The 17,338-nt window shown below is 43.8% G+C and overlaps 1 protein-coding gene across 1 annotated transcript in view; it reads right to left on the minus strand.

The window, feature by feature from the left end:
- The window catches only part of OBI1 (ORC ubiquitin ligase 1), a 45,999-nt gene that overhangs the window by 19,894 nt on the left and 8,767 nt on the right, over positions 1-17,338 (minus strand). The window contains exons 2-3 of the mRNA XM_070943115.1: positions 4,120-4,255; positions 2,103-2,194 (exon numbers count right to left, since the gene is read on the minus strand). Of these exons, the coding sequence (XP_070799216.1) occupies positions 2,103-2,194; positions 4,120-4,255 (228 nt within the window). The remainder of the gene's footprint in view (positions 1-2,102; positions 2,195-4,119; positions 4,256-17,338) is intronic.

Here is a 17,338-nt window from a genome sequence, read left to right on the forward strand (position 1 = left end):
TGAGGGCACATACGCGTGCCTGAAAATCAACTTCCGGTTTCTGGCGCACACACACACATACCAGTCAGCTAGTCTTCCGGGTTTCTGGCATGCATGCACACGTGACAATCCGCTGGCTGGTGTGCATGATCACACAGGAAAACGGAAGACCAGTTCTTCCAGTTTCCGGCACTGCCACACACATGAAAGCCAGCTGATCGTTGAACATGCATGCACTCCAGAAACCCAGAAAAGGAACAGGCGACGCTGAGCATGCCAGGTGACATGGCTCCACGTGCCACTTCGAGCACACATGCCATAGGTTTGCCATCACGGATCTAATATATACGTTTGCTGGGTGTGCCAAGGAAAAGATGAGTTCTCGTGTTGCAGGCACACAAATAGTTCGCGTGGAATAATTTGTTAAATATTTAGAAGGAAAGCATGAAAGTGAGCAAAACAATGGAAGCACACCTGATGAAGTATTTGGGGGGGGGGACGGGACAGGTGAAGGCAGGATGGAAGAAAGATGAAATTGCTGGATTTGGTGATCAGGAGATGAATGTTTGTAGCATTTCAGCCTATAGATCAGGGGTGAAATGCTCCCGGTTCGGACCGGATCGGGTGGTTCGGAGAACTGATAGCAACAATCCCTAGCGGAGCTTGGCGTCGCGACGAAACGGACGGGAGATTCTGGGGCTCCAGGATCGCCGCCGATAGCCCCACAGTCTAGCCGAATAGGTTGTAAAAAAAAAATGCTTTTAAAAGTAAAAAAAAAGATTGCGCACCACAGCTGATCCCCCCCCCCCCCACGCGTAGCCAGCAAACCGGTAGTAAACCGGTTCAGATTTCACCACAGCTATAGATCAATTTTGTTCAAATGTTTCAGGGTGTTATTGCTTTTTTGGCATTTTTCTAAACTATACTAATTATATGCCGAGTTCCTTCAGGGAATCACTACATGGGCCACTGATAATTGGAGTGATCATTCTGTTCTAGCCAATAATTGCTATTTTTTTTTTTTAAAAAAAGATACTTCACACTGAAATAGCATTTTTCAACAAGCTTCCAACACATTTCTTATCAGCCCAGAATGCTCAGGCAGTTCTCAACTTGCAACCATTCATTTAGTGGTCATTTGTAGTTACAACAGCACTTTGTTACAGTTACAAAAAAAAAACCTGACTTAAAACTTACTACCTTTGCAGCTTCCCCATGGTCATGTGATCCAAATTCAGATACTGGCCTGTATTTATGAGGTCATCTGATCACTTTTTGTGACTTTATGAAGCCAGATTCACTTAACAATTGTGTTACTAACTTAACAACTGCAGTGATTCACTTAACAACTGTGGCCAGGAGGACTGTCAAATGGGGCAAAACTCACTTAACAATTGTCTTGCTTAGCAACGAAATGGATTCCAGTTGCGGTTGTAAGTTGAGGAGCGCCTGTCCTAGAAATACACACATCAAAGCACACACTTGAATCTGTGTGCAATTTTTTCCTCATGATCGATTACTGTGGAGAGCTGCACCAACCCCACTCAGAAAGTTGTGGGTTAATTTGCTTAACAATACTATTTTTCCAGTTCCTAGTTTCTACCTCTGCTGTCTAACCATTTGTAAAACAAGTCCCATTTCGAAAATAGTCTGGGTCTTCTTTTTCTTTTATCTTCTATGTCACTTCTGTCCATTTCTGTACAGTCTAATATTTTTTTTTTTATTATTGCTTCTTCTGTAGGTGTTTCCTCATTTTTCCAGTGCTGTGCAAATACAATTCTAGCTGCTGTCAAGACATGTAATATTAAATATACATCCCCTTTATCATATTTCTCTGCTAATATGCCTAACAAAAACAATTCTGGCTTATGATCTATACGCTGTTTTAACATTTTTTCTAACCATGTGTGCATTTTCGTCCAATTTTTTTTTTTTTTTTTTTGGACACGTCCACCACATGTGATAGTATGTGCCCGGTCCTTGATTACATTTCCAACATTTGGCGAACTTGTTTTTAAACATCTTTGCTGCAAAAAAAGCACTTTTGGAGGTGGAGATATGCCATCTCACATCAGTCGTGCAATAAAATATTTCTGAACCGCCCCTCTTTGCTGTAGTCTTACCTCGTATTCTTTGTGCAGTATCTCGAGTCTGGTTTTGCGAAGCTGTTTTCGGATGGCAGGGCTAAACACAGGGTTGCTTTCGCTCGTTCCTCCTGCAACAAAAACAAAAACCATCTCATTTCAATATTTTTCAGACTTGCAGGAAAATCAGATCAGCTTTACATGGTGCCCATCTTGAACACAGCTCTGTGAAGCCCTCTCATCAAAAATTCTTTCCCCGTTTCAGCCAGAATTTTAAAAAAGTGGCAACTTTTTTAAATCAATCAAACAAAGTTTGATTGAACTCGTGAGAAGGTTTTCTTTTACAGCGTGTTTCCCTGGACACAACGGCGAGGAAAGCGACAGAGTTTGAAAGGTAAGACCTGTGTCCCGCTTCTCGCCCGCCCCACCTGCCACCTCCAAATTGCATCCCTAAAGGGGGAGGGTGGCTAAGCAAGAGGCAGGAGCCCTGCCATGCCCGGTGAGGGGGGGGGAGAAGAGATGGCAAGGTGAGCCATGTCTCGCTCCATGCATCTTGTTTATCCCCCGCCCCACCTGCCACCCCTCTCGATAAAGAGATGGCAGGGAAGGGAAGCAGCCAGGCTGTTGTTGCCATTGGGGTGCAGTGGGACATGTTGGGCCACTCGGCCGGCACGAAGAACAGGGAGGTGAGGGTATGTCCCCCCCCTTTCTCCCCCCTTCAGCTTCGCCTCAACTCATTTTGGTTGCGCGGCAAGCAACCAGAGGAAATGTCGGGACCGGCTGTGCGTGCGTGTAAGTAGTTGGTGGGGGGGCTTATTTTGCAGGGGGTGGCTTATATTATTGCATGCACTGAAAAGCCCGATTGGGCTTATTATCCGGACATGCCTTAATTTGGGGGAAACACAGTAACTATCTAGCAAATCAATAAATAAGAGGATTCACTCATTTTTTTCCTTCTGATCTCAAGCAAAAGGGCCTCTCCCCATCAAGGAACAAAAGATTAGCTTTATCACTCTGTACAGGCAGTCCTCGATTTACAACAGTTCCCTTAGTGACCAAAGTTACAATGGAACTGCAAAAAGTGACTTAAGTCTTCACACTTATGACCGTTGCCGCATCCCTGTGGTCACGTGATTTACATTTGGATGCTTGACAACTGACTCACATTTATGAGGGCGCCAGGCAGTGTCCCGCGGTCACGTGATCCCCTTTTGCGACCTTCTGACAAGCAAAGTCCACGGGGGAAACCAGATCCGCTGACCAACAGCATGACTAATTTGACAACGGCATTTATTCCCTTAACAAACGTGACAAGACAAATCGTACAATGGGGCAAAACTCCCTTCACAAATTTCTCACCGAGCAACGTAAACGTTTGTTCTGCCCCAACTATGGACCCCAAAGAACACAGCACACACAAAGTCTGTACAAAACTTAAATTTACTAAAATAACTCCATCTTTTCCAAACAAAGGCTGTTAATAAACTTTCTTAACAGCCTACAAGAAACCAAAGATAAAGTAATCACAATCTTACTAAGGTTGGCAGAAAGCCCAGAAGCAATTTGATGAGAATCCAGACACGAAGGAGAATGAACTAAAGTTGTTCCCTACAAATTGCTTCAGTCGGCGTTCTTCCTTAAATAGGCTAAGGGAGTGGCCAATTAGCCCCAAGCCTTACTCTCGAGGAGACCTCCTCCTGAGGAGCCACTCCTGCCTTTTGGCAGCTCTGCGCGCCCGTGCATCGAGAACAGGCTCCTCCTCTTCGTCCTCTTCACTTAAAGGAGCTTCTGGAGGTTCTGAAGGCCCTGGCTGAATCCCCGTCTCTGGCCCCACATCTTCTCCAGCCTCCTCATTGTCTGACTCGAGTGCCAGCTGCACAGGCTTCTGGCGCAGCACCACACCAGTCTCCTCGCTGTCTGAATCAGCTACAATCCACACAGGCCGCTGACGGGCCACAACAACGTTGAGCTCAATTGTGGTCGTTAGCGGAGGACTGTCCACATCAGGGTATAAAAGAACACTGTACGTATTTAAGGGGAAAGAGAGTTACTTTACCTAGGACCTCTTTGCAAGGATTGTCAGGGGTGATGGGTATCCTACAAGCAGGACACTGGCTGTTGTTCTTCAGCCACACTTCAATGCAAATGGAGCAAAAGACGTGGTTGTTGGCACAGATGACAGGATGTCGAACCTTAGGAGAAAGGAAGTGTTAACAGTTAAAACTTTTGCTTGGAGGGAATAAAAGCAAACGATTTACATTTGGCATTCAAGGAACAATGATCCTACAAGCTGGAAACAAGCTTTTCCCCTGGCCAGGCTTACAATGTTAGTATCCACTCTGCAACTTGCCTTCTTACTCACCACCAGGGAAGCTCTTCCCACTTCGAATGGTACCCACCTTCTCAAACAAGTCCAAGCCGATTATATATATAAGCGAAAAGGAAACGAAAATGCACACAGGACACACAGAGTAACAGAGTTGGAAGGGAGCTTGTAGGTCATCTACTCCAACTCCAAGCAGGAGACCCTACACCATTTCTGACAGATGGCAGTCCAGGCTCTTCTTGAAAGCTTCCAATGATAAAGCTCCCACAACATCTGAAGGCAAGCTGTTCCACTGGTTCAGGGGTCGGCAACCTTAAACACTCAAAGAGCCACAAAGGTCCTAACCGGAAGCCCCCCGTTCAATTCTGGAGCTTACTGGAAGTCCGGTTCCCCCACCATAGAGTATCCTCCTAGCGCGGTGTCCTTTTTCCTCTACCTGTCCTAACCGAAAGCCCTATCAATTGTGGAGCCAGCTGGCGACAAGGAGCCACAGCAGAGGGATGAAAGGGCCACATGTGGCTCCAGAGCCACGGGTTGCTGACCCCTGCATTGGTTGATTGCTCTCACTGTCAGAAAATTTCTCCTTATTTCTAGGTTGAATCTCTCCTTGATCAGTTTCCATCCATTATTCCTTGTCTGGCCTTCAGGTACTTTGCAAAATAAATTGACACTCTCCTGTCTGTGACAGCCCTTTAAATATTGGAACATATTTGTCTCCCCTGGTCCTTCTCTTCACTAGAGTAGCCATGCCCAGTGCCTGCAACCGTTCTTCATATGTTTTAGCCTCCAGTCCCCTAATTGTCTTGGTTGCTCCTCTTCACAAACACCTTTGATCGGGCTGCAACAATAAACTTCACAACTGTGGATTAAACCAGGGGTCACCAATCTTTCGGACATCAGGGACCACCAAATTCATAATTTTAAATCCTGCGGACCACTAATATGATCTGCCTAATGAACAGTCGGGCGTGGCTAGGTTGTCATGTGACAGGGTGGGCATGGCCAACACGGTGAGGGGCGCGTCACCGGCCTCTACTCGCCCCTGGCCCTGCCAACCACTACTCGCCTCCCCGCCCGAGCTCCTTAGGGCCCCAACAGGCAGCAGTTGTTGGAGCAAAGCAGCCATCATGAGAAAGAGTTGGCAAAACAGCTGGCTCAGTTCAAATTGGATATGACCAAGAAGGAGGTTCAGCAGAAGCACCTCACTGAGGACTATGAGCATAGGCTTTCCAAGCAGAGGGAAGACCTGCGGGAGTGCAAGGCCAGGTACCGGTGCCTGGAGGCTCAGCAGGCTGAGATGGTCAGCCAATTCCAGGCCATGATGCTGTCCCACTGGAACAAGGCCCTCTGGCTCTTCGTCATCAGCAGCGCTTCCCTCCAGCCTTTGCCCAAAGCCCCGCACCAGGAGGCTGAAGCAGACCCTGTCGGAATTTCTGCCCTCCTCCGACCCACACAAAAAGACATCAAAGGGGGAGACCCTCTGCAGCAACACAAACATTCATTGCATGTATCCGGCCCAGGGGCCGTAGTTTGAGGACCCCTGTGTCAGGTTTCGATGTCGTCATCAAATAAATTGCATTTCCAAACAAATAGTCTTTGATGAAATCTTTCATTTATTAAGCACGACAATCTGTCCCCAATTATGTCATAGCCAACACTGACTTCCTGACCCCAAACCTTCCCTTTCCGTTCCCCAATTCTCTGCGTCTCATTGGCCATCTTCCAAATCACTCTCCCCATATCTACTACTTCAGCTCCCAGGAATGTCCCCCCCTCCCAACCCATCTCCTAGGGGATATTATCTTCAGGGAAAATAAGTAGGTGAAAAGTCAAGCATCCTCTTGCTAGCTGCTCCCTCTTCTCCTCATGTCAGCACTGGAACGAATGTAGTTTGGAGTGCTGACACCCTGATTTAGTGCAACATAACAAATGCAAATAACTTTTCTGTGGACCATCCAAATTTTCTCACGGACCACCAGTGTTCCACGGACCACCAGTTGGTGACCACTGGATTAAACAATCAGCCTATTTGGTAGGGCTGGAAGGATATGCAGTCTTTATTTTCGGAAGGCTCTCTAGGGCCGGTAAAGAAATTCATTAAAAAATTAGCAACCTTCAGAATTTGCCAAGGACAATAGTATCTACCCATGAGAGATAAATAGGATTTCCACATTCAAAGGCTTCAGGAAACAGAGTTCCAAAAGAGGAACTTCATATTTTTAAGGAGCATGGGACATTCCTGTCCAAAGCACTTTGTGGGTATTGTATCCGAGCACCAGGGGTGAAATGCTCCCGGTTCGGACCGGATCGCCCGATCCGGTAGCGATGGAGGCGGGTGGTTCAGAGAACCGGTAGCAAAAATCCCTGTCCCCCCCCCATGCCCAGCTGAGCCGCACAATCATCAGAGGCTTTTTTTTACTTTTAAAAGCATTTTTTCTACAATCTCTTCAGCCAAAAAAATGCTTTTAAAAGTAAAAAAAAAAGCCTCTGATGATCGCGCGGCTCAGCTGGGATCCTCAAAGGCTTTTAAAAGAAAAAAACCCTTTTTTTATTTTAAATGCCTCTGACAATCCAAGCTGAGTTGCCTGATCAGCAGAGGCATTTAAAAGAAAAAAAGCCTCTGCCGATCAGGCAACTCAGCTGGGATCATCAGAGCCTTTTGAAAGCATTTTTTTACAACCTCTTCACCGAAGAGGTTGTAGAAAAAATGGTTTTAAAAGTTAAAAAAAAAAATGGCCACGCCCACCGTCATATTACCCCCCCACCAAGCCACGCCCACAGAACCAGTAGTAACAAATTTTAGATTTCACCACTGATCCAAGCACATAATAGCAGCACACAGACACAGGCAAAGAGCAGACAGTCCTCAACTTAGGACCGCAATGGAGCCCAAAAATTTCCGTTATTAAGAGAAACTTGTGTAAAGTGAATTTTGTCCCATTTTACGACCTTTCTGGCCACCGGTCGTTCAGTGAATCACTGCAGTCGATCAGCCGGTAACCCGTTTGTTAAGTGTATCTGGCTTCCTCCTTGATTTTGCTTGTGAAAAAAAAAATTGCAAAAGGGGATCACGGTACAGAGGAACGGTTATAAGTATGAACCAGTTGCCAAGCATCTGGATTTGGACCGTGGGGATGCTACAGAGGTCGTAAGTGTGAAAAATGGTCACAAGTCACTGCTTTCAGTGCCGCTGTAACTTTGAATGGTCACTAAATAAACTGTCGTAAGTTGAGGGCTATCTGTATTGTGGACCCCATTCCATTGCTTGAATCTCCATAACTCAGCGGAGAGGTCCGATTGGGATTTCAATATTCAATCCCTAATAGGCAAACAAGGCTTCACATATTCTGGAATTTATAAACTAAGTTCCTAATCAAGCTAAAGCCTTTGTTTTATTCAAACATATATCTACAGAAATTAGCCCCCCCCCCCAAGTCCTTTTAAGTCTTCCCACTCAATATAAAGTCAGAAATCAACACTATGAAGCTAACATTTGCAATGGCACGACCCATTTCCATGTCGCTTATGCTCCAATATCCAATATCCAGGACAAGAAGCAATGGACGGAAACTACCATATTTTTCAGAGTATAAGACACACCTTTTTTCCCCCTAAAAGGAGGTGAAAATTTAGGTGCTTCTTATACACCGAATGTAGCCCCACCCATCCACTGGCCCCCACCCTTTGGCCTCTGCCTCTCAGCAGTTACCTCCTTGCAGCAAGCAGCAAGAAGAAACCTCCTTTCAGCTTCAGCACAACCTAATTAGCACAAGTTGATTGGATCGGCCTCCCGACTCTCAGCTGTTTTGCGGGGGCCTCTTCAGCTTGTTGCAAGGAGGTAAATTGCTGGAGCATTTTTTTTTTTCCTTGTGCTAATCAAACTATGCTGAAAACGAAAATGAAAGTAAAGCAGGCTGTTTGTTGTTTGCTACAACGAGGCAAAATTGCTCGGAGGCAGATTTCTTTTTCTTGTTTTCCTCACCAAAAACAGTAGGTGTGTCTGGTGCGTCTTACACTCCGAAAAATACGGTAATCCAAAACTATCCAGTTTTGGTCGCCACGATATAAAAAAAGATGTTGAGACGCTAGAAAGAGTGCAGAGAAGAACAACAAAGATGATGAGGGGACTGGAGGCTAAAACATATGAAGAACAGTTGCTGGAACTTCGTATGTCTAGTTTTTTTTTTTTTTTAATTTGATTTATATGCCGCCCTTCTCCGGAGACTCAGGGCGGCTTACAATGCGTTAAGCAATAGTCTTCATACTTTTGTATATTTTATACAAAGTCAGCTTATTGCCCCCACAAACTGGGTCCTCATTTCACCTACCTTAGAAAGGATGGAAGGCTGAGTCAACCTTGAGCCTTGGAGAGATTCGAACCAGCAGTAATTGCAGGCAGCTGTGTTAATAACAGGGTGCTTAGACCACTGTAGTTTGATGAAAAGAAGGACTAGGGGAGACATGATAGCAGTCTTCCAATATCTAAGGGGCTGCCACAAAGAAGAGGGAGTCAAGCTATTCTCCAAAACACCTGAAGGCAGGACAAGAAGCAATGGATGGAAACTAATGAAGGAGAGAAGCAACTTAGAACTAAGGAGAAATTTCCTGACAGTTAGAACAATTAATCAGTGGAACAACTTGCCTCCAGAAGTTGTGAATGCTCCAACACTGGACGTTTTTAAGAAGATGTTGGATAACCATTTGTCCAAAGTGATGTAGGGTTTCCTGCCTAAGCAGGGGGTTGGACTAGAAGACCTCCAATGTCCCTTCCAACTATTCCATTCCATTCCATTCCATTCCATTCCATTCCATTCCAATCCAATCCAATCCAATCCAATCCAATCCAATCCAGGAAAGAAGCAATCTAGAAATAATCATAATTTTTCTGACAGAACAGTTAACCGGTGGAATGGCTTTTCCTTCAGAAGTTGTGGAGACTCCATCACTGAAGGTTTTTAAGAGGAGACTGAACAACCATTTGTCTGAAATGGTAAACCTGCCAACCTAAGACTTGTGAACTTCAACTCCCAGAATTCCTTAGTCAGCATGACTAGCTGAGGGATTCTGGGAGTTGAAGTCCACATATCTTAAAGTTACTAAGATCCCTGTTGTTAAGCGAGTTTGATTTCCTCCTTGACTTTGCTTGTCAGAAGGTCGCCAAAGGTGATTACATGACTCTCCCGGGATACTGCAATCGTCGTAACTATGAGTCAGTTGCCAAATGTCTGAATTTTGACCATATGGCCATGGGGATGCTTCTGATTTTTTTTTTTTAAATAATTTTTATTCAACATTTACATCTTTAACATTCTTGTTACATTTTTACAGCTTTCCGATACCGGCATCTGTAATAATATCTATAATCAACTATATACACATAATAATAATTTTAATTAGCAATTTTATGATGTTTGTGTATCTATATTTTTCTTGACTGTACACCGCCTTGAGTCCTATGGGAGAAAGGCGGTATAGAAATATAATAAATAAATAAAATAAATAAATAAATACACACATACATTTTATGTATTACTTACTAATTTCTATATTCACTACAATTTATATCTATCTATTACACAATCTTCTCTTATGTTTATACATTAATTTTGGATTGTTTCTCCAACCAGTTATACCATCTATTCCATGTCTCATAATAAATCGTTTCCTCTTGGCCTTTTAATTCCATTGTTAATTTATCTGCTTTTGCACATTCTAGCACCTTTTTTTATGATCATCGTATTTGATGGAGCAAATCTTTGTTTCCAATTTTGTGCAAATGAAATTCTGGCAGCCGTAATTATGTGAAGTATAAGGTAATAAATTTCTTTCCTAATCTTCTCTTTTATAATTCTCAATAAAAATAGTTCGGGTTTCATAGCAATTTTTTTCCCCTGTCATTTCCTCTAACCATTTTTGGATTTTTAACCAATATGCCTTTGCTTTGGGGCATGTCCACCATATGTGGAAATATGTCCCATGTTGATTGCATTTCCAGCAATTTGGTGCATTTTGGGGGGATATCTTGGCCAATCTTGCTTCTGAATTTTGATTACGTGACCACGGAGACACCTCAACGATCCGGTTGTAAGTGTAAAAAGCGGTCATAAATCACTTTTTTCAAATGCCATTGTAACTCTAAATGGTCACTAAACAAATTGTTGTAAATCAAGGACTACCTATATTATCCTAGCAAACAGGTCACCAGTAATTGGCTCCATAGCAAATATAAATTTCATCTGCCCTGTGTCTTTTCAGGTTTAACGATAGCTAGATAATGAAAATATAGTCATCGGTCTGATATGCAATAAAATGTTACAATAAAATTTGAGTACCTGCCTTTTCAAATAAGTAAATAGGCACATTAAGTTTCCTTGTGTTATATTGGATTTTTTTTTTTTTTTTTTTTTTTTTTTTGCATAAAAGCCTAAGACAAAGGATCCGGAAAGAAGATAAAAATCAATAAATTCCCAATTTTTAGCCATACCAAATAATTCACTCTTTCTCCCTCTAGGCAAAAAAATAAAATAAAACAAAAATCAGAGTTTTCCCTAAAGGGCAGAAAAAGTTTTTATTAATCCTGCTGAGATGTTCCCAATGCAAGGAACATAACTATCTGTACGCAGTATGCAGTTCTGTGGAAGATAAAATTCATTGGACCACGGAGAATTAGGTTTTAAACGCTTTGTAACTTAACAAGATGCTTATGTATTTTCCTCAAAGAGCAAACCAACAGTTTAGAGAAATAACTTTCTGAAGGACATTACTAATAAGATTTCTCTCTAATTGAAAATCCTGCACGAGCTTTTGGGATTCAGCATTTCAGGGGGAAAAAAACTCTGCATTGCTTAATGATTCTTGCCCTTTATAAAAAGCATTCCTTGTGGTCTGTAAAGTTACTTTTAATCCCCAAAGTTTTCCCTCTTTTTTTGCTGCCAAATTGTCCTCCTTTCTAGCAGATTGAAGATGCAACACAAAATTAAACACAACTCTAATTTCTCAAGTGTTGTGGTCTCCAAGTGTCTTACTTCCATGAGGTTTCCGTTGCTGTCTTCTGAGAACTTCTCAGGTACTTCCCCATCCAATCACTAACCAGGATTGAACTTGGTTATTAGTTTTTATATAGCCACTTATGATGCCTTATGTCAAAGGTCTCCAAACTTGGCAACTCTAAGACTTGTGGACATCAACTCCCAGAATTCCTCAGCCAGCCACACTGTTGAAGTCCAGAAGTTTTAAAGTTGACAAATTTGGACACGGTGTCCTACGTGTACAGCAGAGGTGGGTTTCAGCAGAGGTTCTGACCAGTTCTGGAGAACCGGTAGCGGAAATTTTGAATAGTTCCGAGAACCGGTAGTAAAAATTCTGCCTGGCCCCGCCCCCATCTATTCTCTGCCTCCCGAGTCCCAGCTGATCTGGAGGAAATGAGGATTTTGCAGTAACCTACCCCTAGAGTGGGGTGGGAAGGGAGATTTTACAGTACCCTTCCCCTGCCACGCCCACCAAGCCACATCCACCAAGCTATGCCACGCCAACCAAGCCACACCCACAGAACCGGTAGTAATTTTTGAAACCCACCACTGGTGTACAGGTAAATTCTCAACCTACGACCGCCATTGAGTCCAAAATTTCTGTTGCTAAGTGAGACAGTTAAGTTAATTTTGCCTGCCTCCATTGTTAAGTGAATCACTGCTGTTCAGTTAGTAACAGGATTGTTAAGCAAATCTGGTTTTCCCCACTGACTTTGCTTGTCAGGAGGTGGCAATAGGGGATCAAATGATTCCCGGCACACTGAAACTGTCATAAATATGAATCAGTTGTCAGGGTCCCAAGTAATACATCCATAGTAAATAGAACTCCGAGGCAGGTAAATTCCTCAAAGATTAGTTTTATTGGATATATCATATTGGCACAGGCTGGTGAAAACGGACTATGATTATTCCCATGGTTTTCACCTAATTGAAAGTGGAAGTTTTCCTCCTTCCCCAATCAGTCAGATGGTCCAATCAAGATGTCGTCCGGTTGCCAAGTAACTTCACTCCTCCTCTCTCCGGCCACCTCTGAGAATGTCCTTGGTTCCCAGGAGAAAATAATTTGTTTTGGCTACCAACTCCAGCTATCTCCATTCCTCCCTCCCTATCCCCTCAGCTCCAATGTGGCAACACTGAAACCTCAAAATGGCTTCACTCAGGTCAGCTTCAGGGTTGACACCAGTCAACAAACATTTGAATTTTGATCACGTGACCGTGGGGATGCTACAAGGGTCGTTAAGTGTGAAAAACGGTCGGAAGTCACTTTTCACTGCCGTTTTCACTTCGAAATTGGTCACTAAATAAACCGCTGGAAGTCAAGGACTACCTAAAGTGTTTCTCCGAAAATAAGACCTTGTCTTATAGTTTTTTTGAACCCCAAAATAAGTGCTTGGCCTTATTTTTGGGGAGGTCTTATTATTTTGGGGGCGTGGAGGAAACCAGAGGAAATGGCGGGGACCGGCTGCACATGTGTTTAAATATTTTCAGGGATGACTTATTTTTTGGGGGAGGGGGGTGCTTATTTTAGTGCATGCGCTCAAAAGCCCGATTGGGCTTATTATCAGGGGATGTCTTATTTTAGGGGAAACAGGGCAGTGGTGAAATCTAAAATTTGTTACTACCGGTTCTTTGGGCGTGGCTTGGTGTGTGGGGGGTAATATAACTGGGTGGGCGTGGCCATTTTTTTTTTTACTTTTAAAACCATTTTTTCTACAACCTCTTCAGGGAAGAGTTGTAAAAAAATGCTTTCAAAAGGCTCTGACGATCCCAGCTTAGCTGCCTGATCGGCAGAGGCTTTTAAAAGAAAAAAAGCCTCTACTGATCAGGCAATTCAGCTGGGATCATCAGAGGCTTTTAAAAGCATTTGAAGATCCCAGCTGAGCCACGCGATCATCAGAGGCTTTGTTTTTACTTTTAAAAGCATTTTTTCTGCCGAAGAGGATGTAGAAAAAATGCTTTTAAATTTTTTTTAAAAAGCCTCTGATGATCGCGCGGTTCAGCTGGGCATGGGGGGGGCAGGGATTTTTGCTACCATCACTACCGGATCGGGCGATCTGGTCCAAACCGGGAGCATTTCACCCCTGAAACAGGGAATATACAGTGATCCATCGTGACGGCAAAAAGTAATCCGTCCTCAACCTGTGCATTAAAGGGTTGAAGGAGGAGGATCACGAGGTCAAGGGGATTGTCGATACAGCCAATTTGCACAGCACAACCCAAGGAATCAGTTTTACAAACTTCACAAGCTTTGTGTGACATGAATTCTGGTTATCGTACCTAAAAAGGAAAAAAAAAATGCGGAAAGCTGGAAGCGATTTGCTCCCCCCCCCCATTGATTGGCTGACATAGGAGAGAGAGAGAGAAAGAAAAAAAAAGTGATAATTCTATTTCCATTCAAATCTGACACACGAAACTAAGAAGCCAGAAATCGATACGGTAATTCACTCGCAGAGAACAGGCACTGACAACTTCCAAGACTGATTTTCTGCATAAATCATTTATGAAATCCAGGTGGAGACTTTCACCTGAAGCAAAATAGGCCGTGACTTAAAAGGTAGAGCTATCTTATTGAAGCTAAAGCACTCCTGAGTCAGCCTAACACTTGGACAGTGGACCACAGGCAGTTCTCGACTTACAGCCGTTTCGTTGAGTGACCAAAATTACAACAGCACTGAAAACAAGGGGACGTAGGACCAGTTTTCACACCTACGACCATCGCGCGATCCAAATTCAGACGTTTGTGGCAACTGGCATGGACAGCTGCAGTGCCCTGGGGTCACATGATCCCCTTTTGCGACCTTCGGACAAGCAAAGTCAGTGAGGAAGTCAGATTCACTTAACAATCATGGTACTCATTTAACAATTGCGATTCGTTTGACAACGGGGGCAGGAAAGGTTGTAACACAGGGCAAACGGCACTTAACAATGATCTCGCTTAACAACGAAAATTGGGGGTTCAATTGCTGTCGTAAGTCGAGGACTACCTATACCTAGAAGTCCCAGGTCTTTTGAGTTCACCTGGATATTATAACATGCATTGAGTCGCTAACTATTTCACAAATGTGAAATAAGAATGCACGATCATTCCTCGGGATTGCACGTAAATCAAGCAGTTTGGAGTCCTTGGTGCTCTCTGAGCTTGGAGGGGTTTTCTTTTTAAAAAAATTGTTTTATCATAGATGGCGAACCTATGACACGTGTGCAGCTGGTCTTCACGTGTGCACCTGTGAGCAGGCTGACCTGAGTGAAGCCATTTTGAGGTTTCAGTGTTGCCACATTGGAGCTGAGGGATAGGGAGGGAGGAATAGAGATAGCTGGGGTTTGTAGCCAAAACAAATTATTTTCTCCTGGGAACCCAAGGATATTCCCAGAGATGGCCAGAGAGAGGAGGAGTGAAGTTACTAGGCAACCGGATGACATCTTGATTGGACCATGTGACTAATTGTTTGGGGAAAGAGGAAAACTTCTGGCATGCACATGCCCTCTGTCCAGCTGGTCTTTGCGCACGCATGCATGCCAGAAACTGGAAGACCAGGTGGGCGGTGCGCATGCGCGTGCCAGAAACCAAGTCTCTTCTCAGCACGCACATGTACACCAGGCGGCTGAACTTCCAGTTTCCAGCACGCGCATGCACACTGGACAGATGTGAGCGCACATGCACTCCAGAAACCAGAATGCGCACCGGAAACCAGAAGTTCATCTTCTTTGCGCGCGCATGCGTACCGGGAGCCTGCTTCTTCCGGTTTCCGGCACAGGCGTGAGCTCCCGTTTCGGCACTTGGTGCTGAAAAGGTTTGCCAACACTGTCATAGCGAATAAAATACCAGAACAGTAAAACAAACAAAATGAAACAAAACAGAAACACACGTTCAAGCCCTAACAACAATGAAAAAAATAACATACAAAAAAAAGAAAAAGAAAAAAAAGTGTACAAAAAAGAAAAAAAAAGTGGTCAATTGGATTTAACATTTAACTTGTAAGATCCAACCTGGCTGAGTGCTGAAAGAAAAGAAAAAGCAATAAATTCTCCTCCCCTTTTACACACACACACGATATATATGTGTGTGTGTGTGTGTGTGTGTGTGTGTGTGTGTGGTGTGTAGAGAGATGAGAGAGAGAGGTGATAGCTAGATAGTTAGATAAATAGAGAGGGGAGGATAGAGAGAGATTATTCTGTATGTGTGTGTTTATATTATATGAAGAGCCTTGGTGGCGCAGCAGACTAAAGTGCTGTTAAATAGCACCAGCTGCCTGCAATTACTGCAAGTTCAAATCTCACCAGGCTCAAGGTTGACTCAGCCTTCCATCCTTTCGAGGTAGGTAAAATGAGGAGCCGGATTGTGGGGGCAATAAACTGACTTTGTATAAAAAAGAACAATGCTTGGGGGTGGGGGGGCAAAAGCCCTACTAAGCAGGTATATACAAAATATGAAGGCTATTGCTTAACACATTGTAAGCCGCCCTGAGTCTCTGGAGAAGGGCGGCATATAAATCGAACCAATAAATAAATAAATAAATAAATATACTTACCTTGTTTTCCCCAAAATAAGACATCCTCTAATAATAAGTCCAATCGGGCTTTTGAGAGCATGGCAATAAGGCCAAGCGCTTATTTCAGGGTTCAAAAAAATATAGGATAGGGTCTTATTTTCGGGGAAACATGGTATATACCGCATATGCGTATATATGAAAGAAAAAAGAAAAAGCAGTCAACAGGTCGAGCTAAATATTACACTAATCTTCAAATCCCTCTGTTAACCCTCTGTTATTATATTTAAGATGAAGAAGGTCCACAAACGGTTTCCAGTCTCTTATAAAGCTGCCTAGTCCAGCTAGAGTTTATCTCTAATTAAAGCAGTTAATTTCGCCTTCTCCGCTAATTCGGTTTTTTTTTTTAAACCGATAAGAGAATATTTGTATGTCAAGGTTGACGTGAGGGGTTCTTGGGGCTTTCTGAGCTTGGTGGTTTTCTCGCAGACGTTTCATTACCCAAACTAAGTAATATTCCCCAAACAAGGTGTACTAATGATGTTACCTAGTTTGGTAATGAAACGTCTGAGAGAAAACCACCAAGCTCAGAAAGCAGCAAGAAGCCCTCGCGTCAACCTCGACATACAAATATTCTCCTCTATCCATTTTAAAGAGTCTTCTTCAACTCAGCTGAAGTTCAATTGTAACTTCAGTTCAATTGTAACTTCATAAGAGTCACTCAGTGAATGGTTGTAAGTTGAGAACTACCTGTAGTGCTTTTCAGTTTCTAGGTCAGAGGTTCTGCAACCTTAAGCACTCAAAGAGCCATTTGGACCCGTTTCCCACAGAAAAAAAAACATCGGGAGCCACAAAACCTGGGTGGGTGTGGCCAACTCAATGTCATTCACTTCCACCAGTCACATGACCTCCCCTAGCCACGCCTACCCAGCTGGCCATTAGGGCAGAGAACCAATTGTTAAAAAACACCGGGAACCACAAAACCCTTTTGACATATCTCCCTCTCCCCTCCCTCCCCTCTCCCCCCTCTCTATGTCTCTCTCCCCCCTCTCTCTGTATCTCTCTGTCTCTGCCCTGGCTGCTTCTCCATCCCCCGCCGTCGCCCTTACCTTCTCAGGCCAGGCGAGTGACTGGGAGGGGAGGGCGAGGGGCGGGGCCAGCCAGTGGTGGGATCACCCGACAGGGAGCCACAGCAAAGGGCCCAAAGAGCCGCATGTGGCTCTGGAGCCGCAGGTTGCTGACCCCTGTTTCAGATAGAAGGATAAATAAACAACAAGCTCGCTTCAGTTTCATAAACATGTTTTGGAAACTATGCCTAAATTACCTAATCTAGGTAACGTTACCGAAACAAGGCGCACTGATGATATTACCTAGTTTGGTAATGAAACGTCTGCGAGGAAAACGACCATGCTCAGAAAGCAACAAGAAGCCCTC

The sequence above is a fragment of the Pituophis catenifer genome, unplaced genomic scaffold (assembly GCF_029215685.1).
Source record: "Pituophis catenifer annectens isolate HBS135680 unplaced genomic scaffold, rPitCat1.0.hap2 SCAF_4, whole genome shotgun sequence".
Taxonomy (NCBI): Eukaryota; Metazoa; Chordata; class Lepidosauria; order Squamata; family Colubridae; genus Pituophis; species Pituophis catenifer.